This window comes from Pyrgilauda ruficollis, unplaced genomic scaffold (genome assembly GCF_017590135.1).
Source record: "Pyrgilauda ruficollis isolate IOZ18807 unplaced genomic scaffold, ASM1759013v1 scaffold162, whole genome shotgun sequence".
In the NCBI taxonomy this organism is placed as follows: Eukaryota; Metazoa; Chordata; class Aves; order Passeriformes; family Passeridae; genus Pyrgilauda; species Pyrgilauda ruficollis.
The window spans coordinates 168,343-181,115 of NW_024514987.1; the positions used below are offsets into that span (position 1 = coordinate 168,343).

At 55.4% G+C, this 12,773-nt stretch overlaps 1 protein-coding gene across 1 annotated transcript; it reads right to left on the reverse strand.

Moving 5' to 3' along the window:
• Positions 1 to 245: 245 nt before the first annotated feature.
• On the reverse strand, positions 246 to 9,323 carry UBXN11 (UBX domain protein 11). Its single transcript, XM_041463172.1, has 11 exons — positions 9,311 to 9,323; positions 8,928 to 9,205; positions 8,170 to 8,224; positions 6,723 to 7,286; positions 5,263 to 5,480; positions 4,862 to 4,939; positions 3,888 to 4,089; positions 2,447 to 2,633; positions 2,179 to 2,272; positions 1,682 to 2,070; positions 246 to 1,039 (listed from the first exon to the last, which is right to left on the reverse strand). The coding sequence occupies exons 1-11, from the start codon at positions 9,321 to 9,323 to the stop codon at positions 877 to 879; spliced, it is 2,241 nt and encodes a 746-aa protein (XP_041319106.1). The 3' UTR covers positions 246 to 876.
• Between the last annotated feature and the right edge of the window lie 3,450 nt (positions 9,324 to 12,773).

The window sequence follows — 12,773 nt, forward strand, 5'->3', positions numbered from 1 at the left end:
GGAATAAAGGGGTTTATTGGGAGCCTTTAATGAGGGAACCTGCCAGAAGGCCCTGCCTCGCATGAGTGGGAGTGTTGTCAGCTGGGAGTCAAGTGAGAGCTTGTCACAGCTGGAATGGGAAGAATGTGCTGGGGAAAGGGAAAAGTGCAGCCCCAGCCCACGGGCCAGGCAGGAAGATGCTTTGTTCAGGGCTGGGCAGAGAGGGATTATGCTGCTCTCCAGTGACACGGTGTCCTGTTGCAGATCCAGCCGGGGAGGAGGAGGAGGAGGGCGGGTACCTCCAGGCAGGCTGGAGCCGGGGCCCCGCTGCAGCTGGGGGCTGTCCAAGGGAAGGAGCTGTGCACGTACAGGAAAGCCAGCAGCAGGATCTCCCGGCTGAGCCGAGCCTGGCTCAGCCCCAGCACTGCAATGGCTCAAGGCCTTCAGGTTTAGCTCCGGCACAGACCGTGGAACTGAGCCTGTCTGTGCCCTGCTGCCAGCGCAGGTGAGATCTGTAGGGAGCAGCTGTGTGCAGAAAGCAAACTGCCCCTGGCTGTGTGTCCATCCTGCTGCTCCAGTCCCCGGGCACAGCAAACAACTGCCCAGTGCTGGGGTGAGGCTGGCAGGCTCCCCTGGGCAGGGGTCAGCCTGTGTAACCTGCACAGAGGTGAGGAGCCAGGCCTGGAGCCCAGGTGAGCTGGTGGAAGTGTCCCTGTGCTGGGGAACAGCAGGACTGGGCTGGCCCCTCTGCCAAAGGCTGCTCCCAGCTCTTCTCCATCCAGGCAGTGGCACAGTGAAACTGAATCTGGAAAGAAAACCTCTCCCTTTTTCCCAGCCAGGGCAGGTCGGGTAAGGTGAGAGGCAGCTCCCTCCCTGCAGAGCTGGGGGTGAGCAGCTTTAGGCTGGTTGCAGCCCCCTGCCCTGCTGCTGGGGGGGGTCTCTCCTGCGGAGCAGCAGGGAGGCCCTGGGGACCAGCCCACATTCCTGCAGGCTCCTGGAGCTGTCCGTGTACACCCTCTGGGGAAAGGTGCTGATGATCTCATAGTCCGAGTTTCCACCCCTAGGAAAGAACAGCACAATCTCCTGCTCGTGGGATTCCCCAAGGTTTTGACTGATCCAGCTGTGGTTATGCAAGAGCAGAAAAAAAGAGCTTCCAGCCCAAACTGCAGCCTGGCCAGAGGCACAGCTGCACTGGGGAGGAAGGAGGCTCGTGCATCCCACCTGCACTGAGCTCATCCCGGGCTCACACTAGGCCAGGCCTGCAGCAGGAGTGGCAAGAGGGGACAGCAAAGGGGGCCCTGAGCCATCTGGAGCTGTCCCCAGGAGGCTGAGGAGCCCTTGTGCAGCATTAGGTGTTTTGGGACACAGCTGGCTGAGCCAAGCCAAGGCTGCAGCTCAGCTTCCAGCACCTTGGGAAGGCTGGCAGCAGCTGGGTGAGTGCTGGGAGGAGGCAAAGGCAGCGATGGGCCTGGATCTGATGGCAATTTGGGGAGGACAGAAGAAGTTTGTCTCTGTTGCTGTGTGGCAAAGGTGGCTATGAAATGCCCTGAGCTTCTCAGGACAGGACACCGCTGCCTGGAGAGTGTCAGGTGGGCACAGGGCTGTGACCCAGCTCAGGCTGATGTTTGAAGCTCCAGGACGTCAAGAACCCTTTTCTGGGGTCCTGCAGAGTCAGGCAGGGAGGGGAGGGAGGGCTGGGTACCTGATGTGGGCCAGGTGCTGGCGCAGGTCCCCGATGGTGTCCGTGAGCAGCATCCTCAGCTCGTACGTCTGCTCCCCGCTCTCGGACCTGACGCGCAGGGTGCAGAGCTCAGGAGCTCCAGCCTGCTCAGCTGGCTTCACCCTGGGCCAGAGAGCCCTGTCAGCCCAGGAGGGAGCTCCACGCAGCAGGCAGAGCCTCCGTGACCAGAGCAGGGCAGAGTTGTGTTTGGGAATGTCCTCGAGGTGAGTGAGGCCGTGTCTGAGCACCCAGACCAACCCACAGCCCAAACTGCTGCTGTGCTCTCCCAGCCTGAAGGTGCCTTCAGGAGGGTTATGGGCCTTTTTTAGCTTTTTCATTTCAAACCAGGGCTGTCTGGTAAGTGCTTCGCCCTACTTTGATTAAAAATAATCTGCTTGGGGTTTTTTTTTTCATTAGTTATTTGGGTCTTGGCTTGCCAGAAGACTGAGTGGAAAAGTGCTGCTGGTGAGGCCTCCCACCACAGTTTCCTGGAGGGGTTCTCCATTTAACATGACTGCAAAGAGCTCCTTCAGTGGTGACAAACTCTTAGGCCTTGGCTTGCTGTCGGGAAAACTTTCACATAAATAAGTGACATTTTGAACAACAGAAGCTTTTTGTTAGAGATGTAAAATATGGCATGTTTGCCATGAAAAATTCAGTGGTTTTTCCAAAGGACCAAACTTGGCCTTTTGTCTGTTTCTAAGGTCTAAAAGGGGAAAGTCCATTCCTCAACTGAACTCCCTGAACTAAACCTGCAGTGATGGAACAGGAGGAAGAGGAGATCCTGACAGGGCAGGGGGAGGGGGGCTGTACCTGTACCTCTCCAGGGCAGCCAGCCCAGGTGTTTCCACCAGGATTTCCCTGCTGCTCTGCTGCCCATCAGAGCCCTGCAAGCAAAGCAGGTGAGTGTCAGATGAGTGGAGAGCAGCCAGTGCTGGCACAGCCACGAGGCAAGGGTTAGGGTCAGGGTCAGGGTCAGGGTGAGGGTGCAGCCCCTCTGGGAGGTTCCACGGAGCTGAGAGAGGCCCAGGGAGGGGGTGTGGGTGCTGTGCAGGGAGCTGAGCACAGAGCATCACCCCTGCTCTCCTCCTGGGGTGTCAGGGGAGCCCCCTCACACCTGGGCTGCTGCTCCAGCCGCGCCTCGGGCGCTGCCCGCGCTCCCTCTGTGCTTCAGGGGCTGGGAAAGCTCCTCGGCAGCCTGCTCCGAGGAGGCTTTGGGACCTAGCAGGGCAGAGGGGAGACAAGTCTGTGTGAGAGCTTTGTGACAAACGTTTTGCCTGCAGAAAAGGCAGGTTTGGTGAAAGGGGAGAGCAGCAGCCGGCAGGGAGAGCTCTCGCAGCCCAGCGAGACCCAGAGCAGCTCTCAGGTTCCTGCCTTGAAGTTGTCCCACTTTGTGCCCCAGGAAATGTTTGATTGTCAGCATCAACAGTGAGAGCTGTGCAGTGCAGAGCTGGGATGCACAGCAGGTAGCTCTGCTCTGAAGAACTGGAATATCACCGTTTTTACACACTGGGACATTTTTCACCTTGTGAGGGTGTATTTGTGGAGTCCATTCCTTTCTGCTTGGACAATTCTTTAGTTTGCTGCTTGGATATTTAGCTTAGCCTTGAGGTGACTGAGCACAGTGGTATGGAAGCAGGCAGCAGTTTCTCACGTGGTGAGAAACATGTGGTGGGTTATTTAGTGATGCACCCACAGACCCACTGATTTCTGTCTCTGTTTGACTTCCCAGCCCTGTCAGATACTGCTTACACAGACTGCAAGTATCTCGAAGCAAAATGAGGAATCTGTGGCCTTTGATGTCCCATATTCTGTTGTGAAAGCCTGAAGAGAAACTGTCCCAAATTCGGTGCAGTTACGGTAAATTTGCCTTGAGGGTATCTACGTTTTTGGAATGAGCTGGTTGAAAGGAGCAGTGTTTGCAAGCAGCTCTCCCCCCAGGCCTGCAGGGTTACCTCAGCATCCTTTGGTGTGGTGAAGGTGGAAGCAAGCTTGGCCTTTCAGAAAGGCACAGGGCAGATATGTTTTTGGAAACCTGCTGAATTTCTATTATTTTATTACTTGGCACATCTCATCCTTCAGCAGGATTAATGCTGAGAGGATGCTGTGTGTGCTGCTGCCTCCCAGCTCCTGAGGCAACACCAGCCCCTGACCCAGAAGGGTTGAGACCCTCACATTCCCCTCCTACCACCTGCACTGCCCTGGCAAGGTTTAAGAATCCTCCTCCTCAAGAAGGAGCAGCATTTTCGAGGCAGGTTCAAGATTTTACCTGGGATCTTGGAGGTTTCCTGCACTCTGCTGGATTCTGAAGTACCCACCACCTGGCCAAGGCCAGGAAAGCTCCCGGGAAGGTCTGGCTCCTGAAACACCACGTCCCTCCTGTCAGTGACCTGTAAGCAAATCTGACTGTTGCTCAAGCTCCTCTTGCTGCCCCCGAGCCCAACAAACCACAGCAGCTGGAAACCCCAACGAGCCCGAGGATGCACAGGTTCTGGGGAGCCTCAGCCCCCAGAGCTTTGCACAATCCCCTTTCCATGTGACTTCCTGACCCCACAGCTCGCTCCAGCTGGCCTGACCTTGTCCTGCTCGGGCACTTGTGCCCTGGTTTCTCCGTGGCACAGGGAATGTCCAGCCTCTGCTTGTGCCTGCTGACGTTGCAGGTGCACTCCAAGACCTAGATTTGAGTCCTCTGGGGCTCTCTGCCCGCAAATGTGGCTTTGGCTCTTTGCCATTTCTGAGAAATCAAAAACTGGGGCCCAAGAGAACCTCAGGTGGCCAAATCCATTTAAACTGTGGCAAAACAAACTCACGACATCCTCTGTAAAAGGTACTGTTCACTCTCACGTTACGAGCTTTTCAGGGGAACTACTTGAGAACTTTTTCCCCCTCCTTTTTGTGACATAGCTCTTAATTTCCCGCGTGTGCTGCTTCTCTTACAGAGCCTGCTGAGCTCTCAGAAGCCTTGTTCCAGGGCAGCTTCAGTGAGGCACAGGAACCCTTGAGCCCTGCTGCTGAAAGGCTTCCTGTAACGGCTGCTGCAGGTGCCCTCCGTGCCCCCCCGGCCCCAGACACACCTGCACAGCAGCACAAACCTCAGCCTCCCCTTCCCTGGGCACCACCCAGCAGAACCCAGCGTGCCCAAGAGCTGCCTGTGGCACTTGCCTGCAAGGGGACACCGTCGGGGTAGCGAGGCTGCAGCTCGGAGGGGAAATAACCATCCATGATGTCCTGCAGGCATTGCTGAAACAACAGCAGAGCTCCTGGTCACTTGCTCTTGAGCTCTGGACTGATTTTTTTTTTTTTTATTTTTTTTTTTTTCTGCTGGGCAGCTCCTGTTTGTGGTGCTGTGGCCGTGCAGAAAGGTCTGCATCAAAGGCACAGAATCTGCATCTCTAGAAATGACTGCACGGGACACGCAAGGCTTTAAAGGCACTGTGGGGATGGAGCTGGGCTCCTCTGCACGACTGAGATGAGCTCAGGAGCCCCATGCCCTTTGCTGGGGCTCAGTGAGGGCTCCAGGATGGCTCCAGGATGGCTCTGGCTCCTCTCAGCCCTTTCCATACCTGCGTGGCTGGGTGCTGGTAGGGCCGGAAGGCTCCGTGTCCCACGGTGATCCCATTTCGGTACAGGGTCACAGGGAGGGGCTCTGGCCACCTCAAACGAGCCCCCCGGGCCGTGTGCTCGATCTGAGAAACGCCCTCTGCCACCAGCGAGTTCAAATCCTTGATGTTCTCCAGGATTAAATCAAAATCAATCTGCTGTTTGCAAAGCACGGCCTCACCTGTGGCAGAGGGACCAGAGTTAGGGGCAGGACATTTATCTGTTTGAATCTGAGCTGTGTTTGAGCCCTGACACTGCTGGGCTGCCTGTGCTTTGCCTTTCACAGGTTTGCAGAACGTGCTGCAGCCTTTTGCTGGGGCACAGCCCTGCCAGGTCCCCGGGGTGTGTGCTGAACCACAAGGGCAGGGCAGGGATGCAGAGCTGGGGCTGCAGCTCAGAGCCCCAGAGCAGCTCCTGAGCAGCTCCTGGAGCCCACACCGGGCTCCCAGGCTCGCTGATGCTCTCGGGAGGGCTGTGCTGTCCCTGTGCCGTGCAGGATGAGGAGCTGCAGCAGCTGCTGGATTAGATTGGGTCAGTGGATCACCACTGAGGAGGTGCCAGTGTCAACAGAGGCAGCTGCCTGCAGCAGGGCAGGGACTCTGCCAGGATGTTTGTCTGGGGCTCTGGGGGTGAAGCAGGGCAAGGGTTGTGATGAGACAGAGGAAAGAAGTCAGAAGAGGAAATGAGAGGGAAGGTCTTAGTTGAGTTGAAGTCCTTGGTTGTTCTGCTTTTTTTATGAGTTGCTAAAGGATGATGTGAAAATGGTCAGTGAGCTGAAACCAAAACTGTTTCTGCTGATCTCCCTCTGTCTCCCCCCTCCTGCATCTAAGGGAAGCTCTAGTCTAACATTTCCATGGTGGTTAGGAAGCAGCACTGGCTTTACAGTCCCAACAATTTTCTTTTTTTCCTCTGTTACCACTCCCTAAGGAGGCAGTGCCAAAGCTGCTTGGGCCCCAGGCAGCAGAGCCAGGTCCCAGTTAAACCCTCACATGGTGGCTGGGAGGAAAGCAAACAATAGTCCCTGCTGGAGCCAGCTCTGTGGGTAGGTTACTACAGCTCCTGTGTACACAAAGCACCTGATTCCGTTTTCCACCCGCCCTGTGTCAATGTCATTAGAGCAGTCAAGCCTCAAAGGTGCAGGGTCTGTGAATTCTGCAGGAAACAGCTGCTCTGAGCTCTCCTCCTGAGGGCTGAGCCATCAGGCTCTCTCCTCTTCCCCAGAAGGGTGTACAGACCACAGGAACATAAAATTAAACCTTCTGCTGAGCTCCTGTTCGATTGCTCCGTGTCTGCGTCCCTGAGAGGGACTGGTGTGAAGATCTTGGCCTGGAATCCCAAATTCTCGAGACCCAAATCCTGATGTTTTGGTGCTGATCTACTCTGCCTGGTCTGGGCTAGCAGCTGCAGCCGTGCTGTGCTTTACCCGGCCTGCAGAGGCTCCCTGCTGGCAGCTCCTCTCCATCCCGGGTGGATTCCGTGTCCTCCAGCAGCTCCCGTGCCTCTCCAACCCAAAGCAGACCGTAGTCACTCAGGAACCGCTGCAGGAGCAGAGCCAGAGCCTCAAAACTGGGAAAAGGAGCCCGGGAGGGGTCAGCTGTGCCTGGGGGAGGTGGAGCAGGTTTGTCTTGGGGCTGCTTGGCCCTGGCAGGGCAGTGACAGCAAGGAAAGGGAGGGGGAAAGTCAGAGGAACCTCCCAAGGCTGCAGGAGCTGCAGCCCTGGAAATCGGGATGAAGCTGGCAGGAGGCACAGGGGTTTGGGTGTGTAAAACCTTCTCCTGCTCACATCCAGCCTGCTCCTTCTCAGAGCTGAAGGGCTGTGAGGACCAAAGGGGCAGCTTGGAAAAGGCCAGGCTGGGACTGCAGTGACCCCAAAGCAAAGGGGAGGCTCGGGGCAAGCAGAGCAGCCTCACCTCCATCTCCCACACCTGCCTCTGCAGCTGAAGGCACCTCACCTCCAGCTCTCCTGAGGTGCACGGCTCAGAAACATCTGCAAGAGAAAAGCTGCTGCTCCTGTCCCCCGGGAAGAGCTGTGGCTCTCCTGTGTCACACGGGGCAGAGAGCTGTGCCCAGCGACCTCCCAGCCCCGGGACACCGGGCTGGACGTGCCAATTCCCCCTGCTCGGTCTGACAGTGGTGCTGACAGGCTAAAAAGCAGCTGTGAACAGCCCCGGGGCAGTTCTGTGCCGTGGCAGCTGATGTGAGGGCTGCTGTTGGCCACCACGGAGTGGCAATGGCTTGGAGGAGCCAGAAGGAGCAGGTGTCCCCTGCAGCTGGATCCCGGCGGGGTGGCAGCGGCTGCAGCAGGAGCTGCAGAGCTCGTGGCCGTGGTTGGACAGCCACTCTTGTGCTCAGAGCTCAGGAGAGGCAGAGCTCAGCACGGCCCTGACACAGGGAGCTGAGGGAACGTGGCTGGGCTCCAGCTGGGGCTGGAAAGCTGCTGCATCCAGGGCAGAACACCTCCAGTGACTCACTGAGGGCTCAGTTCGGTCAGGCTGGAATCCTGTGCAGGCTCCCAGTGGGTTTTGGGTTTCTCCCAGCTGCTTTCCTGCTGTTTGAGCAGTGTTTGCTGCTCTTCTGACCGCCCTCGGCTGCCTGGGGCTGGCCCCACAGCCATGGAAACGCAGAAACCCACAGGAACAGGTCAGGAAATGATGTTTGCACCAGAGGAGCAGCCACAAAGTGCAGCTCTGCCCTGGGGAAAGGTCCCTGTGTGTGGCTGCCACCTCTCACCAAGGAGGCTCCTGGATTTTAGAGCCCAGGACAGCATCCAGGATTCCAGGATTCCAGGATCCAGCTGTCCCAGGCCTCTCTGCTGCCCTGCCAGAGCTCTGCAGCTCTCCCACAGGTGCCAAAGGTAGAACAACTTTTACCTTCTCCTTCCTGAAGAGTCTTTATCTTCTCCTGCAGCTCAGCAATCCTCCTGTCCTTCAGGGGCAGAGCAATGGCCTGGGTCAGCTCCTGGCTCCAGGCACAGCTGGCACATCAGCAGGGCTGGATCAGCCCAAAAACACCTTCAGGAGACTCAGGTGAGGGCTGGGACAAATACAGAGCTCCAGGAGAAGCTCCCAGTCCTCCCTCTGCACTGGGGGCTCCTGCTCAGACCTGCGGGGAGGGGCTGATCCAGAAACTAAACCAGCATCTCTGCAGCCACTTCTTAAAAATACCAAACCAAACAAAAAAATGGGATTTATTCCAAGATTTTAAAGGGTATTTGTTCTAAGATTTTAAAGGGTATTTATTCTAAGATTTTAAAGGGTATTTCTTCTAGGATTTTAAAGGGTATTTATTCTAGTCAGTGATGCAGAAAGGGCTGATCCAGGAAGACTCTGCTGTGTGAGCAGCTGCTGTTTCAAAAAACAAAAGGAGGGCTGCACCACCACAGGAGGGAAAAAATAAATTCTGAAGCCAAAGAGCTGCTGAGGGTGCTGAGAGTCAGTGCTGCAAGGAATCCCAGCAGGGACTGTCCCCTCTGCCAGCCCAAGGCCTGATCCACGGCTCTGCTGCTCTGTAAAGGGCTCATTTGGGTAATTAACAGCAGGCCACAGATGAACTGAGCCCACACAAGCTCCGAGAGGTGGAACTCCTGCGGCAGGGGACAGAGCAGGCTCAGCAAGAGGCTGACTTTTACCTTCAGCTGGATTTCTTGTGCTTGTTTCTCTATCTTTTCTTCCAACAGAGAGATTTTTTCTGCCAGGGAGGACGTGAGCTCCACGTCAGCGTGAGCTGCACCTGAAAGCACAAATACCTGTGAGCAGGGCTGCTGGTCTCCCACAGCAGGGAGGACTTTTCGGGTGGAAACCCCTTGGCTCCTGGCTGTGTGTGCGAGAGGGGAGCCACAGGAACGGCTCTGGACGGGGGCGTCACCAAAAGCTGCTGGCCCAGAACCCCCAGACCCCTCAGGGCTTTACCCCCCGCGTTCTCTCCCGGTGCTGTCCCCCGGAGCAGGAGCGGAGGGTGCCTTGCAGGGGCTCCCAGGCCCGGGACACGGCCAGGCCTGGCCTGGAAACTCACCCCCCGCCGCCATCTTGTTTACGGCCGGTTGCCACGGCGACGCGGGAGCCGCTGCGATTGGCCCGGCGCTGGTCACGTGGCGGGCGCTGTATTCCACAGAACTACAATTCCCAGCCTGCACCGCGCGCGCTCTCCCGGGACACCGGGACCGGTCCCGTTTTTCTCCTCAGCCCCGCTCCGCACACACCCAGCAGCCTGCCCCGAGGCTCCTCTCGCCGCGCAGCTCCTCCCGCTTCCCTCACCTGCTCCCCGCTCTCTGTTTCCTCGCCTGGTGCCCTGCGCTGTCCCCCGCGCCCGGCGCCAGCCCCGGAGCCTCTCCCGGCTGCCCCCCGCCCCACCGCTGCCCCTGCGCTGCTCTGCAGGTGGAGGTGAGCGGGACAGGCCGATTATCCCCCCAGTTTTGCCTCCTTTGATGGGGGTGCGCAGAAGCACAGAGGGGTTTGGGCTCCAGGGACCCCAGAGCTGACCCCATCCCACCCCGGCTTGGCACGGACGCCTCCCGCTGCCCCGGGCTGCTCCCAGCCCTGCCCAGCCCGGCCTTGGGCACTGCCGGGGATGTCGGCTGTGCTCAGAGGCTTTAATTTCTGCTCGCCCCAAGAGCAAAGCCGAGCTAAATTGGGTGATTTTTTTTCTGCAGAAGAGGAAGCCGGCGGGGAGCTCACGGCGATGCGCTCCAGCAGCACGCAGCCAGACAGCAGCTGTGTACTCTCAGCTCCTCCCAGTCCCTTTATTCACTGCAAACCCTGTTAAAATAAAATATTTTATATGTTTTTTATATTAAAATAACCAGGTCGCTCTTGTTTCCTGCGCTGCAGGGTGGGGGAGCTCAGAGAGCTGCAGAGCGGAGCTGGGGGGTCCGAGGAAGCGTTTCCCCCTTTGCTCAGGATCTGAAATCCCAAGGGATGCCTTGGCTCCAGCTCCACCTGGAGGGAAGGAGGTTTGCTCCCGCCAGCCTGGGCTGCGATTTGCCAACGCTCCCGGTGCTCCAGGGAGGGTTTCAGTCACTCCTCGGTGGGTGCGAGCACAGAGAGGCCCCAGGGAGAAGCAGAGCCTGAAGAGTTTCAGCCTTTCCTTGAACTTCTTCCTTGGGGATGTGCTGTTCTTTTACATACTTCCAAAAACCCCGCTGTAGTCCTTTTTGCCTGTTTCTCCACTGCTTCCAGCCTTGTTTGCATCCTGTGCTCATCCCTTTACATCCTTTTATCTTATTTGCCACTTAGTCTTTAAGCTCTATTCGGTGACTCCAGGAGAACTGAAAATATCTATATATAGATATTTATATACCTATATATATAATATATCAACATATATCTAATATATGTATCAACATCTATCTAATATATTAACATTTAATATATCAACATCTATATAATATATATATAAACATCTATCTAATATATATATATCAACCTCTATCTAATATATCAACCCATATCTAATATATATCAACCTATATGTAATATATAAGCATCTATCTAATATATATCAACATCTATCTAATATATATCAACCTATATCTGCTATATATCAACCTGTATCTAATATATATCAACCTCTATCTAATATATCAACCCATATCTAATATATATCAACCTATATGTAATATATAAGCATCTATCTAATATATATAAACATCTATCTAAAATATATCAACATATATCTAATATATATCAACCTGTATCTAATATATCAACCTATATCTAATATATATCAACATATATCCAGTATATCCACATATATCTAATATATATCAACCTATATCTAATATATCAACCTATATCTAATATATATCAACATATATCCAGTATATCCACATATATCTAACATATATCAACCTATATCTAAAATCTATATATAGATATTTATATACCTATATATATAATATATCAACATATATCTAATATATATCAACCTGTATCTAATATATCAACCTATATATAATATATATAAACATCTATCTAAAATATATCAACATCTATCTAAAATATATCAACCTATATCTAATATATATCAACCTATATCTAATATATATCAACATATATCCAGTATATCCACATATATCTAACATATATCAACCTATATCTAAAATCTGAAATTTGCTCCATTCTGTCCCTTGTCCCTGCCATCCCAGGGAGCAGGGGGGATGCAGAGGAGCATCTCCCGAGCCCACGCCACGTCTGGCACCCTTTTCCCCCGGGCGCAGGCAGCGGCTGCGCCTTCCCCGAGCTGCGGTTTTTTGGGGAAGGGAGGCGCGATTGGTGCGCGGCGCCCCGGCCGCCCTTAAAAAGGCTGGGAGCGGAGGGGAAGCGGCAGAGCCCGGCCATGCCGCCCCCGCAGCGCGCCCGCCTGCTCGCCCTGCTCGCCCTGCTCGCCCTGTGCCTGGTAAGGAGGGAGCCTGGCTCCCGGCTCTGCCCAGCCCGGACACCTCTGCTTGGGGTTTTCTCCTGGGCTTTGAGCGCTGCGGTCTCGCCAAGGGGTTTGTGCCCTGCTCTGGGAGGTGCAAACTCTTCCACGGGGTGTTTTTAATGCTTTTCTTTAGCTTTAGGGTAGCACTCACCTCTGTGACCCTGGCAGGGCTCTCCACCCTCTGTGACCCTGGCAGAGCTCTCCAGCCCATCTTACATCCTCTGTGACCCTGGCAGGGCTCTCCAGCCCATCTTCCACCCTCTCTAACCCTGGCAGGGCTCTCCAGCCCCTCTTCCACCCTCTCTAACCCTGGCAGGGTTCTCCAGCCCGTCTTCCAGCCTCTCTTGCAGTGGGGATGCTGAGCTGGAGGGGCACACACGGCTGTGGTTTCCTCTCACCTCTGGCTGTTATTTCCCTTCCTGCTGGGCGGCTCCATGGCCCGACAGCCGTGCTGAGGGACGTTGGGGCTCTCCTGGGTGTGAGGGAGGAACCCACCAGCAATTTTGGGGAGCACCATGCACTTTGGGGCAGCTTTTGGGATGGTTTTTTTTTTTTCCCCTACAAGATGTTAGTAACGGGGCCAGATCTGTCTGTGCTTATTTCACTCATGAAGTTGCCCTCAGCTGGGACCTGCTGCTGCCTCCACAAGCTGCATTTACATTTTGGGATTCCCCCTCTGTAAAGCAGGCAAAGAGAACAAGAGTGTGGCAAAGAGAGCAGAGTTTTGGGCTCTGTTCCTGTCCTTCCCCATCTCCGGAGGGACCCTGAGGAGGGATGCAGGGCAGCGTGCTTCACAGAGGGAAACGGCATCGCTTTTCCAGCAGTGTTAGAGAGGGAAAGAGCCAGCCCTGAGCTGGCCAGCCCGGCCGTGCTGCATTCACACACCGCCTGCACAGCCCGGGCTCGGGGCCCCCTCCTCCCCTGCCCCTCGCTTTCCCAGCACGGGCGTTCCCCACACCCCACCTCTTCTTCTTCTGCAGGGCCGTGGCCCGACACCTTCTCACCACTTCCTCGCCGAGCAGAGACCACTCCCCGGCTTCCACTTCCCCCCTGATTT

Excerpts from the sequence above, each read along its gene's own strand:
- UBXN11 (XM_041463172.1), bottom strand. Across the intron at positions 5,481-6,722 it reads AGGGAGCCTCTGCAGGCCGG|GTGAGGCCGTGCTTTGCAAA; the intron begins GTAAAGCACAGC and ends CCTCTGCCACAG. Across the intron at positions 1,040-1,681 it reads CAGCACCTGGCCCACATCAG|GGGTGGAAACTCGGACTATG; the intron begins GTACCCAGCCCT and ends GTTCTTTCCTAG.